Below are 23,077 nucleotides of genomic sequence, written 5' to 3'. Positions count from 1 at the left end.
AGCTGAGCTGTGAATATTCTCCTCTGTGAAAGTGTCCAATCCCCCTTCACAGCCAACAAAACGCATGGCGCTCACTGCATGCCGTGGCAGCAAGGGAAATTCCTACCCCTCCCCCACACACACCATGGCATATTTTGTCTTTGGTGGTGAGCTGCAGGGGAGCAATCTGGGAGCTGGATCAGCATTATGCAGTGTCATGACATCATTTCCAGTCGTGTAACCAGAAGTGATCTCACGGTGTCACTGGACGTTCCGGCATTCACCAGGAACTCGATGGTTTGAGTGAATCCTAGAGCAGGGGTAGTCAGCCTGTGGTCCTCCAAATGCTGGCAGGGGCTCATGGGAATTGTAGTCCATGGACATCTGGAGGTCCACAGGTTGACTACTCCTGTCCTACAACATCCAGCAATGAGTTCTGGTTACGCAGCCAGAAATGCATCATGGGATGCTGTCCCATGGGTCTCCGTACTCTCCAAATTCTAAGCATACATCTTTTTGACCCATGGGCCCTGCCTGTAGGCCTCCTAGAAACATCTGGCTGGCCACTGTATGGAACAGGATGCAGGATTACATGGCTCATTACTCTAAGCCAGCTCAGCTACCCTTAGGATCCTATGCGAAATGAGCTATATGTCTGAATGCTCCATCCTTGCCATTTGCTGAGCACATGGAAAACATGTGTCTGGGCAGAAGCAGGCCCTCGCAAACAAAACCCAAAAGCGGGCTGCACGATTCAAGTGTGGGACATCTCCAGATCCTTCGACTGGAAAAAATGATGCTCTTTTCCTTGCAAACGAGGGAAGCCATGGGCCCATCACGGTGCCATATGTTGATCGAAATTTGGTAGTTCTGCTGGAACCAGATAAAAGAACTCCGAGGGCTGGATGTGGCTCACGAGCTGCCAAGTTGGCCAATCCTTCCTCAACTAAATAGCAAACAGATTTTTGACATCGCGGTTAAATGAGAGCAAAAAGGAACGAGCGTTGTTCTCCTCTCTGGGGTGCGGCCAGCGGAGGAAACTGAATGTCGTATCAGAAAAGCCAAGGCGGAGGGTCACCAGTAGCTTAGCAGGGGGTGGTCTCCGAGTGGCCCCGAATAACAGGCACGCTGGAACTGGGAAGCTTCATCTGCTTGGGCCCATGGTGTACGGAAGCTTTTTCCAGCCTTTCTCGACTTTTTTTTTAATGGTGGAAACATCCTTCAGGCTTTGAGAAACCCCAGAAGTGCCACGATGGTGCAGAATAGGGTTGGGAAGCACAGCTGTGGACACGCCCACCTGAGGCCCCTCCCCTTCCCACCCCCTCCAGGCCCACCATTGGCCACTTTGGGAGGGATGGGTGGGCCGACATGACCATATTTCATCATATGATATAAATGTTTAACAAGTTTTAAAAATATATTGAAAATTAATGAACTCCCACCCATTCGGGAAGGCCTTCCAGGGGCGTCAAGAAACCTCAGAGTTTCATGAAACCCTGGTTGAGCAAGCCCGGTATGGACAATGCAAGACCCACACTGGGTTTCGGTCCGTATTGGTTTGTCGTTTGCGATTCCCTCCAGTTCGCAATTTGAAACAATTTTCAACATTCCAGCAGAGCTTATACTTTGGAGTAGGTTGGTGGAAGCTCTGGCCCATAAATCTCATGGGAATTGTAGTCCATGGACATCTGGAGGACCACAGGTTGACTACCCCTGCTCTACAGGGTTACAATTAAATCAACTGCAAACTGATGGCATTTTCCACCACCACATTTTTAATTAGGATGATGAAAGTTGAGGTTTCTTTCATCTCCACCTGGGTTTACAGAAAATCAATCCATAGTCCTATACCGAATTTGGTCCATTGAGGTCAACATTACCTGTTCTGACCAGTAGCAGCTCTCTGGGGTCTTAGCAAGGGGTTCGCATATCGTCCACTACTTGACCCTTTCATCTAGCGATGTTCCTCCTGGTTCCACTCCCTCCCTCCGCCTGACTGACGCCTTTCAATTCTTTGTGCCTCCTGGAGTGCATTAAGTTCTAATCAGCTCTCCTGCCCAACACAATTTTAATTTACAAAAATCATTTTTCTGCTGACTTGGGAACCCCTGGCTTTTGTTACCCACAGAGGGACTGGCCCTTTCCTGGTGATACAGGTATAAGCCCTCCTGCCTGAAACACACGAGCAACGAAGAAACACAACGCAGAAAAGCAATTTTGCTGTTGTTAGGCTGATCCGCATTCCTGTCATGGCTTACCTGAAGTTGATCTTGGTGGAGTCTCAAAGGGCCAAACTGCACATCTGTTCCCACTGCCTAGAAAGAAGAACAGGGAGAATTTTAAGTGACTCCTTCTGGCACAGGGGGAAATAAAGGTGACTGTTGCTTCCTGGCAAAAAAACGACTTCGGATTTACTCTCCCCCTCGACCTTGCACCTAGACAACAATCATTCTGTGTCACAACATCTCGAGGGGACTCTTGTGCATTTATATTCAGGGTAACGACGACAACGTAACAAATCAACAAACCAGTCCCCAGAGGCTTATCTTCCACCTGCCGTGTTCTTGCCAAAAGCGAGAGGCATTCGGCGAATGAAGGGGGACCTGTATTGTCAGCATGTCTTGTTCTTGTTTTTGCTCTTTAAGAAAATACCCCGGGGTTTGCACGCTCCCATCCAAGCACAGCCAATTAAATGGTGGATTTACAATTTGAGCAGCACTCTAGTGTTGGGTGTCTAGGAGGGTACTGACAGCACGAAAGACCAAAGGATCTGTTTGTTTGTTTGTTTACATCATGTGTCGCCCACCTTTCTCACTGAGGGTCAAGGAGGATAACAAAATATTAGCAAAAAATTCCCTCAGGAAACATAAGAATCCAAGAAACAATGAGGTAGGACTAAGATTACTGGCATGGAAAACAATGCAAATGGATTTTAAAAGCCAAACCTGTGTAAGGCAATAATAATAATAATAATAATAATAATAATAATAATAATAATAATAATAATAATAATAATAATAATAATAATAATAATAACAACAATAATAACAATAATAACAATAATAATAATAATGTTGGTTCTTCTATGCCGCTTTTCTCTACCCGAAGGAGTCTCAAAGCGGCTGACATTTGCCTTCCCTTTCCTCTCCCCACAACAGACACCCTGTGAGGGAGGTGAGGCTGAGAGAGCCCTGAGATTACTGCAGAATAAGAATTGGTGATGTGTTTATTTTATTTATTTACTTTATTTATGATCAGCCTTCCTCATTGGGACTCAAGGTGGATTCCACAGAGTGACACCTGTAACGTGAAGCAGTGGAAGCACTTTATAAACACTAAGCAGTAGTCAAATTAAGTATTAATCAGCCAGGACAGAAGACACTGAGGGCACCAAGCACCAAAAAGAGCAATCTTGTTTGAATCCTGCAGCTATGGAGCTGTCCCCCTGTGTCCAGAAATAGAAGTCTAGGTAAGGTCATCTTGAATCATGAGTTGCACTGGAGACTTTAAAGCAGGGGGTGGGCAAACTGTGGGCCTCCAGATGTCCATGGACTACATTCGCTGGCAGGGGCTCATGGGAACTGTAGTCCGTGGACATCTGGAGGCCCACAGTCCGCCCACCCCTGCTTTAAACAAACACGCAAGAACAGATTCTGATGACTCCGAAAGTGGTGTTTTTACGATGTTATCCTTCGCAGTGAAACCACACTTTATGATCAGATTTAATCTGCTGCAGTCCAGAATTTCTTCCAGTGAGTAATTTTAAAGAGGCTGCAGCCTATCCCACATACCACATAAAGGCCACTGAAAATTAGACGGTTTCGCCATGGCTCTTCGCTTGAAGCTCTGTCCGCGAGGCTGCTCAGATGCCCTTTCATTTATTACTTTGGAAATCACTCATTCAATTTTATAAGTTTAACTGAAGCCCAGAAAGAGGAAGAACCGGAGCAGTGAAAGTTATGAGGAAGGTGGAAATGGAAACTTCTAAGAGTGTGTTTCAGTTAGGGATGCTATATGCCCACTTCCCCTAACAATTGGCCATCCCTCCGGCTTTGCCTCTAGGGATGGCCAATGAACCATTGGGGAGTGGTCCAGATGAAAACCCAGACACGCTGACATCATGTCTGGCGTTTTGCCCGGATGTGACATCAGCGTGTCGTGTGATGTCACATCCTCCCCTTGCCCCACCCCGGAAGTGTCGATAACGTTGGTTTATTTCATTGTACGGCTATATTCCAGGCAATACCCAAGGCAATTGACGACAATAACGCAATTACAAAAAGCATGAATTCTATTAGAAAAAATAAAACAGGGTACCCCCCCCCAAAGTCATGTAGGCGTTTGCTGGCAGGGGCTCATGGGAATTGTAGTCCATGGACATCTGGAGGACCACAGGTTGACTACCCCTGATGTAGGCCACGGAAGCAGTAATAAAAACTAAAGGCAAAAGGAGTGGTGAATTACAGCTATGCAGGTAATAAACCCTTTGGCTGATCAATCAAGTCAGACGCCTCAATTAAAAACCTCTCAAAGTCCTAAAAGCCGTCTCTGTTGGGTGCTTCGGAGTCCGAAGCAGCCGTTCGCTCCCAACACGGCCAGTGACTCCCCTCCCGCCCCACACCTCAGTGCTGGCTGCGTCGGGAGCGAACAGCCGCTTTGGATGACAAAGCATCCAACCCTAGTCCAGGAAAAAGACTTTTTAAAAAATGCGATTTTAAACAGAGGTTCGTGTGAAAACGACAAAAGGCAGGTCCCCTCCATCTGGCCCAAAGTGGCCGTGGGTTTGCAAAGTGCCCCAGTGAGGGGAACAACTGACTGGAAACCAGGACAGGTTGATCTCGGGTTTGCCCATGGATGGGACACATGAACTGATGGGGCTAACGCCAGAACAATTGCCAGGCTCCAAACCTGCTTGCTTGGGTAGGGCAGCACCAGGTGCGAAGATTCAGCCACACATCTCCCTGCCGATGGCCCCTACTGATGCCTTGGGGCTGGGAGAAAACGTAGGAAGGAGTCCCTGACTGGCCTGAAAACAAACCAGTAGCAACTGTGTGTATGTGGCTAAGCCCCCCTCAGCCAGCATGGAGGAATGGTTGAGAACAGTGATGTCTAATTTGACGAGCAGAGTTTGATTCCCCGCTCCTCCACACGCAGCCGGTTGGGTGACCTTGGTCTTGTCACAGTCCTGATAGTGCTGTTCTCACAGAGCGGTCCTGTAAGAGCTCACAAGGTGCCTGTTGTGGGGAAGGGGATGGGAAGGCAGTTGTAAGCCACTTTGTGACTCCTTTGGGCAGTGAAAAAGCAGGGTATAACAATCAATGCTTCTTCTTCTTCTACTACTACTACTACTATTACTACTACTACTACTACTACCCAAAAACCCTACCTTGACCTCATGGTGGAGTCAATTTGCATACAAGTGTGCTTTCAGCATAATACCAGGGAGGGGGCAGGACAAAAACAAAGAGGGGAAATTTCACCCCCACTTCTCCAACTTAGCCTTAACTGTAGTTAACTTTCCAAAAAGGGGTCCATTTTGTTCAGAGCCCACCCCTCCCTCCACAAATGGCTATTGCTTCTTTCCCAGCAAGCCTTTTTGATCAGTCCTAACGACAGCCCCCCCAAAGCCACTTTGGCACCCTAAAAAGACATTTGCCCACAGTCGGAAGACGAGCTTTGTGGACGTTTCAGGATATGGAGCCTCTCTCTTTGACTCTCTTATCGTCGCCGCCTGACAGAGAAAAGTTGAGTTAGCTAATAACTTTGTGTGCAAGACTCGAAGACAAAGATGTACCCTGACCTAAATGACGTTGGCCTCACTGCCAAACTTCCAAACAAGTAAAAAAAAAAAAAAGGGCAGAGACATAACTCAATAACCAAAGCGGCAAAGTCAGCAAAATGACACACAAGGATCTAATTGCTCAAGACGGCATTTTCACACAACGGCTTTTCTATCAATAACCACACTTTATGAAACCTTCATTCGGGTAGCCTCATACATAACATTTTCCAATTTTTAAACTGTGTGGGCCCCCCTATCCCGGAGGTGCCCAAACTGTGGCTCTCCAGGTGACCACGGACTACAATTACCATGAGCCACTGCCATGTATGGCAGGGGCTCATGGTAATTGTAGTCCGTGGTCATCTGGAGAGCCCCAACCCTGCCCTATCCCCACTAAAATGTATGTGTGTCCCTGCTTTTATTTAGTCCGATGATGTCTGCAGTTCAACAGCTATTAGCCAGATGCTCTTTTTTTCTACTTAGTGGACCCTGACCACTGGATGATGGGGGTGGGCACTGCCCACAATACACACTAAGACAGATGCCCAAGCTATTGAGAATGCCCACATTCCCATGACCATTAGTCATGGACAAAATTTCATCAAAGCCTAGAGAGGCATCAGTGATAGTCACACACGTATGGGATACTTTCCGGCTCGATAAAAAAATGCATCAGCCATTAAAATCACCCTGAAGTGTTCGCGATATTTTTAAGAACTAGTTTGCCGACATGTCTGCATCAGCTGCGCGTCACACGGACGCCCACGAAGCCCAAAATAGCACGTGTCCAACTCAAGTTCAATAACCCAAAAACAAGGTATTTCTTGTTCTCCAAGCGCCAGCTTGGTGTAGTGGTTAGGAGTGTGGACTTCTAATCTAGTGAGCCGGGTTTGATTCTGTGCTCCCCCACATGCAGCCAGCTGGATGACCTTGGGGTCCCCACAGCACTGATAAAACCGTCCTGACCAAGCAGTGATATCAGGGCTCTCTTGGCCGCACCCACCCCACAGGGTGTCTGTTGTGGGGAGAGGAAAGGGAAGGCGATTGTAAGCCGCTTTGAGACTCCTTCAGGTAGGGAAAAGCGGCATATAAGAACCAACTCTTCTTCTTCTTCAATAGACAGCCAGGAAAGCTAGAAATAGTTTTCTGTTTTCCAGCATTCACAGGGTTCATCTGCAGGGCCAGCATCTCCTCTGTGGTGACCACAGTCTTGTATACCTACTGAGTCTTGCATACCAAAGGTGGTCACTGTTGACCATCAGAGCTTCCTTGCTCTTTTCCCCATCAGCGTGGTGCCGTGGATAAGAGTGGCATCTTCTAATCTGGCCACCCGGGTTTGATTCCCTGCTCCCCCACATGAGGAGCTGATGCTGGTCACCTCAGATCACCAAGTGTCACCTATATGTACCAAAAGCCACAGAATTCCATCCCCCACCCCACCCCAAGGTTTACAATAATTAGAAATAACGTATTGGCTAACTGGAAAACATTGGGGGGGGGACCCTAAAACAGACAGGGGCCAAGCGAGTGTGACTGATTGGAATCAAAGGGCGAAGAAACTTGCCGGTGACCTGGCATAACCCACAAAGGCACTTCAGGTTGTTTCTCGCGCCATGAGTCATCCTGTGTAACTCAACCGGAGCAAAGCATCAGGGGCAAAAAAAAAAAGTTTTACTAATGGTTTCTCTTCGCACAGAGTAATGAGTGTTCGGTAAGCTTGCTCACAAGATGTTTAACAAGTGCATGGCAACTTCAGGAGGGGAGGGGAGCGCAGGAAAACGAGGCCCATTCGATTTGGGGAGATGCATGGTGTGTGGTAAAGATGTGGAACAGTACAGAAGGCTGGATGTGCCAGCAATTCCTTCCTTCCTTCCTTCCTTCCTTCCTTCCTTCCTTCCTTCCTTCCTTCCTTCCTTCCTTCCTTCCTTCCTTCCTTCCTTCCTTCCTTCCTTCCTTCCTTCCTTCCTGGGAGGAAGGGAATACCACAAACCTTTTCTTATTTGTGCAGAACTTAAATCATAGCTAAGTGCAAAACATTCATTTTCATGCAAGGGGTCAAACAGAACTGTGCCTAAATATTTCAGCAGCTTAGTTTTCTTCTGCTATTCGCCTTCATTCCCCCAACAGGACAAGATTGAGCCATATATCCCTCTACATTGTTTTGCCTTCCTTCTTGCTTCTAAATACAGGCTTTAAAGACAGAGAAAACTGGGGGTTTTGTTCTCAGAAGTGTTTGCCAGCACTGTTATCCTGCAGTCCAATCTGTTCCACTATATATTTCTGGTAAGGGCTCGGAGGAGGAACGTGTCTCATGGCTTAAGTGCCACTCAGTGCTTAACACCCACTCAGGGCAGCGGTCCCGCCCCTGTGTGCCTCCTCCTCCAACCGGCTTTCCTGTCTGTCCAGCAGCCAGCCAGTCGCCTTCCATCCCCCACACGTGACCACTCCCTCCTCCTTCCACTTCCTTCCGAGGCTCGGAGGCTGCAGATCCCTTCCGCGTGAGAGCTGCCCCTGCTGGTGAGTTCCCTAATAGCTGCCTGCAGCCTTTCCAGGCCCTGGGGGGGGGGGAGCGGGAAGCCGTCTGCAGAGTTCTTCCTCTCCATCCCCCCTAATCTAGCGCCTGTTGTATTCCTGAATGCAACGGGCTTGGACCCTCGTTTTTATTATAACTCGCCAGGTTTTCAGTCAAAGTAACGTACTTGCCCAGTCTTGTTGTCTAACAAGCATCACTGCTCTACATTACCGCCGAATAAACTTCCGCAGTCCATGGGCTGCCTTCTCACCCCGTTTGCAATAATCCAGAGGAAGGCCATTGACACTGATGGGTTTACAGCTTCTCTTGATATACAACTGGTATCAAGGATAAAAGGAAGGCACCAAATGGCTCCTCCCTCTTGCCCCTTTGGCAATTTGGAGCCAACAGTAATCAGGAGCTGGAACAACATGGGAACAAGGAGTCCTTATAACATTGTGCTTCTTTCGCTTGCCAGATTAAGAGGACAAAGGTACGAACTCCAGGAGAACTAGGACTGAAGATCGTAAACTGATTGTTGAGGACTGAGTTCTAGGCACATTGGCAATTCAGCGGGGGAACATACAAATCATTTCTCCAGGTCAACTGTTCTCAATGTTTTACTGTTGAGAAACCTCTGAAATATTCCTCAGGTTTCGAGAAACCCCAGAAGTGGTGCAATCATGCAGAATTATGGTTGGGAAGCAGAGCTATGGACATGCCCCTTCCCACCCCCTCTTTATAGTATTGCATGCTTCCAGTCCATCGGTCTCTGCCGTGATCCTATCAGAAGGAGAAAAGGAAACTCAGTGCCAAAATAGCACGCCAGTGGCCCGAAAGCCGCTAAGAAGCCAGACAGATGCTTGCAGTGGTTCGGTTACGGGTTTTTAAAAAGCCATTTGTTCTGTATTAGAAAACTGTCCTTGTCTAGAGGGTACACAATGACTTCCACGTACACATGCGTGCGCAGAGAAGGCCTGGTTTTCAAGGCTGCTGCATAATTGTAACACTTTCTGAAGTCATCAGTGACGCAAGGGCCTTCTGCATGTGTGAAAAATCACCTCAGCAGCATGCAAAAGAGGGGAGCTTGGATTATAATATTCTTGCTGTGTGTCTCCAGCAAACAAAACCGAGGCAACTGAAGGGCAAACAGGAACCGGTGCGATCCTAAGCACTGCTACGGCCTTTTAAATCTACCGAAGTCGATGAAGTGTGCAGTTCTGCTCGGAATGGCGTTAATAGCGATAACCTCTCCTCCTGCCGCAAGGTTGAATGAAAGAAGCAAGGGTTCTTTTCGGTTTTATAACGGTCAGGACCTAGCCCAAATATTTCACCAACCCCAGTTAGCAGCACCTCTGGCTTCCCTTCCCACATCACTGAGGATTTGGGGGTTCAGCTTCTGGATCATGCACATCTTGAAGGCCACAGGGCACACACCAGGAAGGGACCCCCAAAAGACCAGCCCCCTGCTCCACCAAGGAAGTTGTTCTAGTCAGGAGTTTGCTACGACAGCCCATCAACACTTAGGGTGTCGGAAACCAGGTCACACTGGAGGGCCAATCTGGGTATAAGACTTGGAGGACTGCTGAGTCCCCTGCTAATTTCTTTCTCTCTGTGTCTCCTAATCTGGCAAGCCAAGTTAGATTCCCCACTCTTCCTCCGCACATAGCCAGCTGGGTGATCAAAGAATCATGGAGTTGGAAGGGACCTCATGGGTCATCTAGTCCAACCCCCTGCACTATGCAGGACACTCACAACCCTATCGCTCATCTACTGTAACCTGCCACCCCCTTGAGCCTTCACAGAATCATCACAGTACTTATAGTGTTGTTCTGAACAAGCAGTCCTGTCAGAAACCCTCTCAGCCTCCCCTCCCTCACAGAGTATCTGTTGTGGGGAGAGCAAAGAGAAGGTCATTGTAAGCTCCTTTGAGCAGGGGAATGGTGGGGTGTAAAAACCAACTCTTCTTCTTTTTCTGTCTCCCACACAGCCTGCAATCGCCCACTTGGTTTCTCACGCCCTGCCTTGAAATCAAAAATTTCTATTTTACCAATGTTTCCATCGGTCGAAAGGTTATGATTCATTATGCCAAAACTTCACAAAAATCCCGTACGGATGTTGTTTACATTAATTAAGAACGAAAAAAGAGTTGTGAGACATATGAATATTCCTCTCCGCCAGAGGCTCAAGCCTACTACAAATGCACAGCTTAGTTTCAATTTTCACTGAAGTCAAATCAGTAGGGCAGGGGTAGTCAAACTGCGGCCCTCCAGATGTCCATGGACTACAATTCCCAGGAGCCCTTGCCAGCATTCGCCAGCGAATGCTGGCAAGGGCTCCTGGGAATTGTAGTCCATGGACATCTGGAGGGCCGCAGTTTGACTACCCCTGCAGTAGGGCATTACCTCAGATACAGTGTATGCACTTTGCACTGTTTTTTCTCTCCACGTTTTCTCTTGGGAATTGTGGAGTACATATTCTGCATACCAACAGAAAAACTGGACATGTATTGTAGCACTGAAATTTCCTTGTGTGCATGTGTGTCCAGACATGGCTGGTCACTCCCTATTGCGTAGTTTTGTGCTGAGTTTTTGGAAACAGGAGATTCTTCAAGCTGCATTTACTCTTGGGTAGCCATCTTAGCAGAATGTTAGTGGTTCTCCCCCCCTTCATCAGTGTACAAGCTGCCCTATTGCTTACTTTTCCAATAATGTACATTTTTGGTGTTTTTTTTTAACAAGCAGACTGAGTCTAGCGATATGAGTTTATCACTAAACTTTGATCACTGGAGAAAAGTTATTGGCAGGCAAAGGCTGAGGTACAAGTAGGAGTCTTTTTGTAATTAAAGAGAACGTCGTTCAGAAGTGAGGGTTTGCAAACAGGCTAGCAAGCTCCCTCCCGCTAAATGTGGAATTATTCCACACTCCTGTCTCAGCAACTCCACACAAAAAAATTCACTGTGAAGCTGACAAAACATATTTTGAGTCTGACTGTAACTTGCTTGTTCCCCGTAACTAACATAAGGACATAAGGGATAACTTATTGCTTTAAAAAGCAACAACAACATTCAATGGAGAACATTTTCAGAGGATGTGGTGGATTTTGTGTTTTGCATGCAAATTTTAAGCCCTCGGGATCTTCTACAGCAGGGGTAGAGCCTCTTGTGGCACAGAGTGGTAAGACAGCGACATGCTGTCTGAAGCTCTGCCCATGAGGCTGGGAGTTCGATCCCAGCAGCCGGCTCAAGGTTGACTCAGCCTTCCATCCTTCCGAGGTCGGTCAAATGAGTACCCAGCTTGCTGGGGGGTAAACGGTAATGACTGGGGAAGGCACTGGCAAACCACCCCGTACTGAGTCTGCCATGAAAACGCTAGAGGGCGTCACCCCAAGGGTCAGACATGACCCAGTGCTTGCACAGGGAATACCTTTACCTTTTACCTTTTTATAGCAGGGGTAGTCAACTGCTGTAGTCAACCTCCAGACGTCCATGGACTACGATTCCCATGAGCCCCTGCCAGCGTTTGCTGGCACTTTTCCACCACTTATTTATTTTAAGGCTATTTGTTTTTTTGATATGTTATTGCTAAGAATGAAGGGAGAAGCAAATGTTAAAGGTGCCCTTTTAAAAGAGGAAGTTACTGTAAGTTCTCTTACACTCCCCTTCTGTATCTAAAACCAGAATGTCAAAACCGAAAGGCCTAGCCGTTAGCGTGAGTGGATGCATTAAACAGCAAATGCCTCTTCTTTATAAACAAACAGATCCTTAGCCGTCATGTTATCGTCCTCACAAACAGTTAGGCCTAATTATGGAAACTGAGCTCTCAGAAGATTTGCGTTCCCTCGGGAGTTCTCATTCTGAATAAACAAGCCCTAAACAAGAGGAAATGTTTCGTACAAGAAACATTGTTCCTAGCAACATTCCAACTTAGTAAATAAACTTTGCTAAAAGATACGGAAGGAGGCTTCGAACAGGTACCAAGCCACACATTGGGCTGAGCCGTGCAAAAACGATTCCATTTCCCACCGAAATCCGTTGCCCCAGGAAGTGTGCACTTTTCTACCAAGCTAGATTGCTAGCCTGGCACCAGCAGACATTGGCAGCTTTTGGAGGGTGTCTACAATGTCACTTCTGGGTAAAAACCTGGAAGTGACATCACAACACCACCACTCTCACAACTCCCTAGAAATTTCCCGATTGTCTACGGTCAAAACCACAGAGATTGGGGGATTCCTATCATCCTGTGGGGTGTACGTGATGGATTTATGGGTTTCCATCTAGAAGTGCTGTTGTTGCATTGACCAAGCTGCCCGCTATCGTTTCCTCCTGCTGCCAAGAGAAAAAAAGAAGACAGGATTACTATCCACCACCTGTTGGTGGTAACTCTAATAACCAAGGATGTGTTTTGTTGTAACAGAGGCATTCTCCGCACCACAAGGAAGTGGTACTAGCTTTGGAGCACTTAAAAACTGGGCCCAGATTCTGTCTCTAATCATATATCGCAGTTTACCCCTCTACTCTCAACCACTGCCCTAACGCTCTCTGATCGCTATGGTCATGTTTAAACATCCCTTCAAAATAAGATGCAGACCCGCCACAACAGTGAACATAAGGAACATTTTATTTTCATGGAAATTTTAACTCATGACAATGACAAATCAATGGGAACCCTGAGCTTGTTTCTCTACAACTGGGACTGATGGGAGACAATGACACCCAAAGTGTGTTGTAAAGGGCTGGGGGGGGGGATGAAGTAAAGGGCCGGGGGGGGGGGGAGAAGGCGTCCTTTGTGGCCCACCTCCAGTTAGTCGACGGACCACATGTGGTCTGCGGCCCACAGGTTGGGGATTGCTAATCTATCGGACACCGTCTCTATTAAGCACCAGAGAACCTCCTTGAATATATATTACCTTGGTTTTTAAGAACAAATATCAGGGGACCTTTTGCTCTTACTTTCACTTCTTTGGCTGGTGGTGCCTCCAGACTAGCCTCTCTCTAGTGCACCCCAAGGATGGCTTTGAACGTGGGAAAGAACTGCAAGAGGACCAGAGATTGCCGTAAGACCTGGTACGCAGGAGTGAACCCCTCCAAAACCAGTATGTAAATATGAACGGATAAATGGGCAAAATACCAACGAAGAAACAGCAGGGATGGAGACAACACACCCTGGAGATACTTGGGTCTAAACAACGCTTTTATCTCCACACTCTATTCCTGAGAGATTGCTTTCGAAATGTTAGTGTCTTCTTCATAAGGAGAGTGTCTGGCAGTCTAAGCACAAGGGAAGACAGGAAAAAAATACTTTTTTTTTGCTTTTTTATACTGAAAAAAGTCACAGCAGAGACATAAATAGTGGCACAAAGGAATTCCTCAGGCCTAATTTCAGACAGCAAATTTCCCACTGTTTGTAAACACTATGCCCGGCCCATTTTGTTTCAGGGCTCTTTGGGCTAGACTGCCAGCTTGGCAACTTACTTAGATGTATTATTTATAGTTTACCTTCCTTGCTGAAATTCTAGGTGGACTGCGCCTTGTAAGTTAAAGCTAGCAGTAGAATGATAATAAACACTGCAATAAGCCGTGAAACAGAATTGGGATTGCCAATACCCAAAGCAAAACATTAACCTGAACAATGCGTGGTGAAGAAGAAGAAGAAGGAAAAGAAGAAGGAGAAGAAGAAGAAGGAGAAGAAGAAGGAGAAGAAGAAGAAGAAGAAAAAGAAGAGGAAGAGGAAGAAGAAGAAGAAGAAGAAGAAGAAGAAGACGAAGACGACGAAGAAGAAGAAGAAGAGGAAGAGGAAGAGGAAGAGGAAGAGGAAGAAGAAGACGAAGACGAAGACGAAGACGAAGAAGATGAAGAAGAAGAAGAAGACGAAGAAGAAGAGGAAGAGGAAGAGGAAGAGGAAGAGGAAGAGGAAGAGGAAGAGGAAGAGGAAGAGGAAGAAGAAGAAGCAGAAGAAGAAGCAGAAGAAGAAGAAGAAGAAGAAGCAGAAGAAGAAGCAGAAGAAGAAGAAGCAGAAGAAGAAGAAGAAGAAGAAGAAGAAGAAGAAGAAGAAGAGCTGGTTTTCATACCCCACTTTTCACTGCCCAAAAGAGTCTCAAAGCACCTTACAATTGCCTTCCCTTCCTCTCCCCACAACAGACACCCTAAGAGAGCTCTGAGCTAAACTGCTCTGTGAGAACAGCTTCTAAGAAGACTGTGACTAGCCCAAGGTCACCCGGCTGGCTGCATCTGGCTCTCCAGATTAGGAGCCGCCTCTTTTAACCATTGCACTAACTTTGTGGGTTCAGTATTTAGGCATGCCAGCCTCCAGGTGCGGCCTGGGGATCCCCTGGTTTTACAGCTCATCTCCAAGCACCAGAGATCAGTTCCCCTTGAGAACATGGTGGACTCCATAGCATTACACTCCAATGAGGTTCTTACCCACCCCAAATCCTGCCCAATGCCAGCTCCATCCTCAAAGTCTCCAGGTATATCCCAACCCAGAGCTGGAAACCCTCTGAGTATTAAACACGACACATTAAACATGACGTAAGTACTAAACCCGACAAGCAGTAAACGGGATTCTATAAATAGAAACACAACACACGGAAAACAAGATAACGCATGAAGCAACAGATAACACGTATCATGCAAATGAGTAAAGTCCACAGGCCTGACTCTTTCTTGGAACATCTCCTGAATCATATTGTTATCATATTGTCCTACTACCATTATATAAAATGCCCTCCTGATTAATTCTTCGGTACACAGATTGCAGAATGCCAGAAATATCGGACTTCTTTGGACAGGCCATTCCACTGTATTCCTTATGGTGAACTCAGGTGTACAAGCAGTTGTCGATCTCGCTGACTTAGTTATTATCTTTCTCCACTGCTTTTCCTCATTGGCCAAAGTCAAATAGAACAAGGAACCTTCTATGGTTCTATGACTGTATGAAGCCAACCAGAAACCTGACACATTAAAACATTAGCACAACTAAACACTATTCAAACCAAGTTTGGGTTAGGGGCTCCTGCTTAAACTTTAGCAGGGGTGGCCAAACTGTGCTTCTCCAGATGTCCATGGACTACAGCTCCCATGAGGCCCTGGGAGTTGTAGTCCATGGGCATCTGGACAGCCACAGTTTGGCCACCCCTGCTCCATAGCCTTCTGCTGCCACCTCAATAGGAGCTTTTCCCCAAACAGATTTCCTGATGCTAAATTTCCAGATGACTCCATGAGCATCAGTTGCAGGTATGTGCAACTCTGCTTTCATCACTGTGGTTTCTGTCCAGGCCCACAAGAGAAATCAGCAAGCTGACTTACCAAGCAGGCAGCAAGCCCGGCCTCTCAGGCGAATAGTACATGTAATATAGCCAGTACCCACGTCTATCTCTTTCTGGGTGATGCCAGGCTTCCACGAAAATTAGAATCGGGCAGCTTTCCAATGTAAATAAAGGCCAGAAGAGATGTTAGCTGAAGAAGGCAGACACACAGTGTTTCATGCCTGGATCATGTACAAGCCCTGGGGTTTGCTCATGGTTTATAGCCCACATGGAGCTCGTCTTACATGATTGATCTGGAGCACAACTGCCCTGACAGCTAGAGACAGCTTATATTTATAAATGTGGGATGGGAATTTTTCCATGGGAAAACAGAGCATCAGAAAACCTTCTGTTTGGGAAAAAGATTCCGCCTGCCTTGAGTGGTGTTGACTTTCCCAGAGTCGCGATAGGGAGATGCGGAGGCCAAAAACCACGTCAGAGTGTTGCGTGTAATTCTTTACTGCAGGGGTAGTCAACCTGTGGGCCTCCAGATGTCCACGGACTACAATTCCCATGAGCGTTTGCTGGCAGGGGCTCATGGGAATTGTAGTCCATGAACCTCTGGAGGACCACAGGTTGACTACCCCTGGACTCGCTTTGAAAGAACTGCTAAGGGTTCCTGACCACTGTCTGACGGCAGTTCTAGGCAACTATTTTAACTTAGTGAAAAATGATTCCCCCTCCCAGGTTTGCTCAGAATTATGGTGTCACATCACAAACTGAACATCATAGGAGATCAGGACGGATCTCAGCTGTCAGGGAATCGTAAGGCCTAAGGTCCTCTACGAGGAGCAGATATCCTCACGTGTAAACCCAGCAACAGCATTAACAAATTCACGGGCACTCTTCCTCTCCTACGTAGAACGTTTCTTCCCAGGCTGTTAATCCAGGTTGCATGTCGCTTTCTCATTGCCCTCCAGTGGGGAAGAGAGAGCTGTTTAGTCTGCATCCTGGGTTTTTCAGATAATTAAATAAAACTAAAAAAAAAAGGACAAGATCTGCCACAATCGCAGCCCAGGCAGAAAACCCAAGATCAGTTTAAAGAAACCGAGTAAGATCAGCTATGTGGACTTTCATCAGAAAAATACAGACAGCTTAAGGGTATAGATCAGCTTTTTTTCAACTTTTTATCCATTGAGAAACCCCTGAGACATTCTTCAGGCTTCCAGAAACCCCAGAAGTGGTGCCATCATGCAGAATACGGTTGGGAAGTATAGTTGTGTACATGCTTCCCTGCCCATCACTAGTCATTTTGGGAGGGAGGGGGGGTGGGTCAACTTGACCATGTATGAACATATCAGCTGATAAATGTTTAACAAAATTTTAAAAATATATTTAAAAATTTACTTCCACCCATTCGGGAAACCTTTCCAGGGCTGTCAAGGAACCCCAGGGTTTCATGAAACCTTGATTGAGAAAGCCTAGTTTAGATGGGTCAACAAAGGCTCCACACTCCAATGAAGACCAATTAGGATATTATCTAATCAATGACTGCATGCTAGACATGGGAATAGTTAGTCAGATCCGTGTACTACACAATCCATTTCAGGACAGGTGCCCAACAATCCCTGAGCCCCCATGCACATCAATACCTGAAATTTCAATATTAAGGTTCTTAAGGTTCTGGTAAGCATCTTTAAGGCCATCCACAGTCCGGGCCCAGTGTACCAAAGGGATCGCCTCTCTGCCTACACCCCTCAGAGAGCCTTACGTTCTGCTACTACCAACTGCTTGGTGATCCCCGGCCCCAAGGAAGCTCGCTTGACCTCAACCAGGGCCAGAGCTTTCTCCATCCTGGCCCCCACCTGGTGGAACGAGCTCCTGGAGGAGATCAGAGCCATAGTGGAGCTTAAACAGTTCCACAGGGCCTGCAAAAAGGAGCTCTTCCACCAGGCTTTTGGGTGAAGTCTACCTGAATTCAATCACTTCCCATTGACCCCTGAGGCCCCCTCCCATGAGAACCACCGCCGACATACCCATCCTATGGGGCCGTTAGTATGTTACCATTAAAACTGGATGTTCTCACCATGTTTGTTCCATTATGTTACTTTTCTCCTGTTATGACTCTTTCGCTACTGTTCAATTTATCATGCTATCTGTACTGTTTTTATTCTAGTTCCATGTAAACTGCCCTGAGTCTCAGGGCAGGGCGGTATATAAATATAACCAATAAACAAACCAACAAATAAATAAGTAGGGATGCAGGCCCATAAGCAACCCACACATGTGCAATGATAACACATCACTCAACTCGATACAGAACAACAAGGCTCAACTGGGACCCAGGATATGGCCTAAAGAGGAAATCATTTTCGACATTGGGTCTGGTCTATACTTGGATGGGAAATCTACAATCCCCACTCTGAGTTCAGGAAAGGACTTAAGATCCTATCTATGAAGGACAGAGGACGGAGACCAAAGAACATTTAGCAAGAAAACACGGCATCAGAATCAAAGCCTCCTCCAAAGACCTGCAGCTCAATGAATCGGCTGAGATCTGATTAAACTCTTTCCCTATCACTTTGGCAGACAGGATACACTTCCACGCCCCCCCCTTGCTATGAATTAAGTCATCACGCAGGTTACTATAGAGACCCTAAGAGGGAGGAGGGGGGCTGGAAAAGTGTTTTACCTACAAAGGGCTTTTATCAGCCATGGGAAATTTCTTTGGGTTCCGTTTCGTGACTCCGTGCGTTTCGCTTAGCCCTGACAGCCGTCCTTCCCACAGTCATGTTTATGCAGTTGGCTGTTTTTCTGCTGGCAGGATCTGTCCTTCCCTTTCCAAAGACCAAACAAGTCCCCCTTTGCTTTGAGTGGTCTTCCACGTCCCTTCTCCAGCCCTACGCTGCTGCAGCCAGATATTTTGACTAACTTTTGCTAGTGTGGTCTACAGCTGTTCTGGAACAACCAGAGCCTGGAGATGCGGATGTAGAGACGTAGAGATTCTCTACATGTGATTTCAATGTCGATCTGTCTTTCTGGGTTTAATTACAGTCAGCAGGAGCACGGGGTTCTTTCAGCACAACCGGCAACTGAATCCACGCAAAGGGCTTAATCTGCCAAGCAACTTCAAAACTGGGACTGGGGGGGGGGTGCGGGGGGTTTCCAATCGTTCTCCGTTCAGCAGAACTCTCCCCAGCCGAAATTTGCCGTTCAGATGAGACAACGCTTTGTGGTTTGCTGCAAACACGGAAATGCGGGCCTCGGGGATCTCTGGGGCTCATTCATTCAAGAACCAGCCTCACTTTCCTGCTACATCTGAACCGTGATAACAGCTCAGGACGAAACTGATGTTGTGAGTCTGCGTTCCGGCCCCGTTGTTGGAGAAGGGATGGGAAAGTTCTGCCTGGGGCATTTTGTCTTGTTGTGGGTCTTGCGCAAGCAGCCGCTGCTTGATGTTGTGCACGTCCAGCAACAGAAATGCACACGTGAATCAAACCACCGTGCCCTTAAGTGACGTCAAGTGGCATTTTTTCCCCCTGAATGTTGCAAAACGCTAGTCCTTTGCTGGATAGAATCCACGGGTGAACACACCATTAGATAGCCTGTGAGGCATTCTATACACATGTATCTTCTTATGAAATAATGTTCCTTCTGCTGTGCTTTATGGGAGATTCCAACAGATCCCGCGCTCAGCTAGGTTGTGCCCCTGTGGACAATGCTGTATAGAATCAATTACACCCCTTTTCTTCCATTGTCCGTTTTATTCCGCGATCCGAGCTAAATTCCTTCACTCACTGCTGTGCAAAAGAGAACTGCATTCGGATGAACGTAAGATTCAGTTTCTTTTGACATCCCAGAACCCTGATAGAATTGAACCAGTTGCAAAGTTTTTATATCTTGCCATGAGAGAGCGTGAAAGCATTCTGTCCTACTCTTAAGCATGATCTCTGCCTTTGTTTTCTCTGCATAGCAGTGGATCCTTTTCCATTTTCCCTCCTTATATTGTACTTTTATATGCTATTAAAGTCCTAGAGGAGATCAGCCCTGACTGCTCTTTAGAAGGCCAGATCCTGAAGATGAAGCTCAAATACTTTGGCCACCTCATGAGAAGGAAGGACTCCCTGGAGAGGAGCCTAATGCTGGGAGCGATCGAGGGCAAAAGAAGAAGGGGACGACAGAGAATGAGGTGGATGGATGGAGTCACTGAAGCAGTAAGTGCAAACTTAAATGTACTCCGGGAACTCTGTGATAACGAACTGAAAATATTTCCCGCAGGGCCCAAATCTGTCAAGGAGTGGGTGTCTGGGACTATTTCTTTATGACACAGAGAAACGGCAGGAAAAGACGACATGACGTTTAAAACAAAACCACATGGCACGCCATGCATTAAAAAAAAACAAAACAGAAAAGAAAAGAAACGAAAGTAATTATTCAGTGCGGAAAGCTGTCGATGTAATCCGAGGGCAGGGAAACAACTAACGCTTCTCTGCAAGTTGCCTGCTTTCTTTACCTCACTACGCTGTGCTTAACCACACACATCCTGTCTTTTCAGAGCATCTGCTCCTGCGGACCTCCGTGCCTTAGATGAAAAAAGGGTGGCGCTCCCCCCCCAGTCCCCTCAAAATACAGGAAGTCTGATGACATCATCCAACAAGCAGACTACAAACAGCACGAGACCTTTGCTTTAAGACGCTTTGGGCTGATCCTGCGTTGAGCAGGGAACCCCCTGTGTGGCCCCTCCCAACTCTATGATTCTGTGATTCTGTGATTCTATGATTCTATGATTCTGTGATTCTATGATTCTATGATTCTATGAGCAGGGGGTTGGACTAGATGGCCTGTATGGCCCCTTCCAACTCTATGATTCTATGATTCTATGAGCAGGGGGTTGGACTAGAAGGCCTGTGTGGCCCCTTCCAACTCTATGATTCTATGATTCTATGATTCTATGATTCTATGATTCTATGATTCTATGATTCTATGATTCTATGATTCTATGATTCTATGATTCTATGAGCAGGGGGTTGGACTAGATGGCCTGTGTGGCCCCTTCCAACTCTATGATTCTGTGTTTCTATGATTCTATGATTCTATGAATCCTAAACATCAGCCAATTCCTGGTGGCAATGGATCAATGGACAGGACCGGGGAGATTGTGAGACGCGCGCTGCATTTTGCGCACTGCATTTTGCGCAGGTATCAACGTGATACCAAAGACAGATTCTCTCTCATTGCAGCCAATATAGTGCTTTGCCCAAAAAAAAGGAGCCATTTAAAAACAAAGATGCCTAAGTTCACTTCAATAGGATCTTCTGAAAGGATGGTCATAGACTCGTTGCCATGTTTTCAACATCCATGCATTTGGGAGACAGGCTTCCCAAATCCCATAAGGGACCTGGGGGGGGGATCGCTCTTGTAAGGAAATTGATATACCCCCAACCTTTCCATTTGCCTAAAATGCATCTTCAGAATCTGTGCTGGGGTTTCCGCTTCAGAAGCCAATGCAGCTTGCAAAGAAATACTTTTTCCGATGTGAGAGGCGCTTGTCAGAGGGGGAATGGGGGGGGGCGACGGCACTTAAAATTGGAGGCTTAGCTGCACCTACCATCCGTTCCTTCACAAAGAGGGGTGTGTTGCCTTGGCAGCTTCACCACAGAAGTGATCTTTGTTCCCACAGAGATTGGGACATATGGCCGAAGCCAGGCCTCAAATTAGAAGTCTCCTCTTTGAATTCGGCCCTGGTCTTTCTGTGGGGATGAATAGCGTATTCAGCGCGAAGAAAGCTCCTTGTTATGGTCCTGTCCATTTTTTATCGATCGATGTCATTTCCTTTTGTGGCTCCTTTTATAATATTCATCAGCGCGGCAAGGCCATCGAGCGAGAAGGGTCTGCCTTAAAACTTACCCTTCCGCCGTGCTTCAAATTGCCGAGGACTGAGACACGTTGCATTTTCACGAGAAATTCTAGATATTTCTATTGCAAGGCATGGCAGGAAAAGAGAACGATGGGGAATTACATGAGATCCATGGATAAAAGAACAAACCAAGCAGAGACAGGCCTGCACCTATATTCTTTCAGGACTGAAGCTGAACAGATGATTTACATTAAAAAATATACAAAATATCAGTGCCCATAATAATGGGGCAAGCATCCTCTTCAACTGCAGGCCAGCCCTCCAGGAGGGCTCCAGAATTACAACTAGGCTTGTGCACTAAGAGCTCAACCCGTCCGATACGGTTTCGGCACCCATTAAAGACTTTCTTGACTCTTTCATATAGGTTAGGCAAAATTAGCCATGCTGCCAGATGTAGGGTGTGGACTTCAGGATGATGGATGGGGCCCACCTAGAGAAGATTGTCTGCTGTGAACGCCTTTGGCCAGCTGCCATAGAGTTGGAAACCACACCTTTCTGGGCCAGTAAGGAGACAGAAGTATGCAGGTGGTCTTGTCTGCTCTTGATCTGGCTACCACCTTGTACAGAATTCCAACAGGGAGAATCCACAGAAAAGGTGACCAGGCCAGCAGAATTGGAACGCCGGAGTATGTTCAAAGGGCCTCATCCACTGCCATTCTTCCAAGATGCCCCAATCTTCAGAAATTTCCCAACCCAAGTGGGGCTAATATGCATTAAGTGAACCTCCTATTAAGATCTAGTTTTCTATGCCTGAAGGGTGTTCTTGTTTGCAGGAAGGGTATTCTATCATGTAAAAGTCCAAACAAACTTTTGGACAAACTTTGAGGAGGAGGAGAAGAAGAAGAAGAAGAAGAAGAAGAAGAAGAAGAAGAAGAAGAAGAAGAAGAAGAAGAAGAAGAAGAAGAGGAGGAAGAGGAAGAGGAAGAGGAAGAGGAAGAGGAAGAAGAAGAAGAAGAAGAAGAAGAGTTGGTTTTTATATCCCACTTTTTCACTGTCCAAAGGAGTCTCAAAGCGGCTTACAGTCGCCTTCCCTTTACTCTCCCCACAGCAGACGCCCTGGGAGGTAGGTGAGCCTGAGAGATTTTCTGTTAAGAACAGCTCTAGGAGAACTGTGACGAGCCCAAGGTCACCCAGCTGGCTGCATGTGGGGGAGCGGGGAATCAAACCCAGCTCGCCATATTAGAAGCCTCTGCTCTTCACCACTACACTGCGCTGGCCCTCGATTCACCTCCCTTTTATACTTGCAAATTATACTTGCGAATTGATTCCAAAGGACAAAGTTGTACTAGATTAAGCATCCCCCCCTAGACCGCAGGCAAAGAACGGTACCTTTAAAAAAGAGAAAACCTTGCAATAAAGAGTCTTGCCGTTCATGCTATAATCCCGGATCGATAACCTTGAAAATCCCTGATGACGTGATCAAGCCCTAACCGGACTCAAGCAGTACCTAAAATTAACAAATCTAAATTAAGACTATACGCTGCACTTTAAAATCAATTGTCAAGGCTTCTGTGTCACCCTTATGTATTTAAATATAGCACGCGCACGCACTCCCCCGCCCCAACCAGGGTTATTACGGCTCTCTATTCACATCATCTTTTTATATTGGATCTGGAGACTAATTTCTTTCTTCCGAATTGAC

General features: G+C 46.7%; 1 protein-coding gene across 3 annotated transcripts in view; it reads right to left on the bottom strand.

Annotated features, from left to right (window-relative positions):
* The window catches only part of PDE8A (phosphodiesterase 8A), a 110,605-nt gene that overhangs the window by 34,879 nt on the left and 52,649 nt on the right, over window positions 1–23,077 (bottom strand). For all 3 annotated transcript variants that reach the window (XM_077317467.1, XM_077317468.1, XM_077317469.1), the window contains exon 2: window positions 2,238–2,294. In XM_077317467.1, coding sequence (XP_077173582.1) covers window positions 2,238–2,294 — 57 coding nt within the window. The remainder of the gene's footprint in view (window positions 1–2,237; window positions 2,295–23,077) is intronic.

The sequence above is a fragment of the Paroedura picta genome, chromosome 18, assembly GCF_049243985.1.
Source record: "Paroedura picta isolate Pp20150507F chromosome 18, Ppicta_v3.0, whole genome shotgun sequence".
NCBI lineage: Eukaryota > Metazoa > Chordata > Lepidosauria > Squamata > Gekkonidae > Paroedura > Paroedura picta.
Note: the sequence above shows the minus strand (reverse complement) of the source record. Positions and strands in the feature narration are given on the sequence as shown.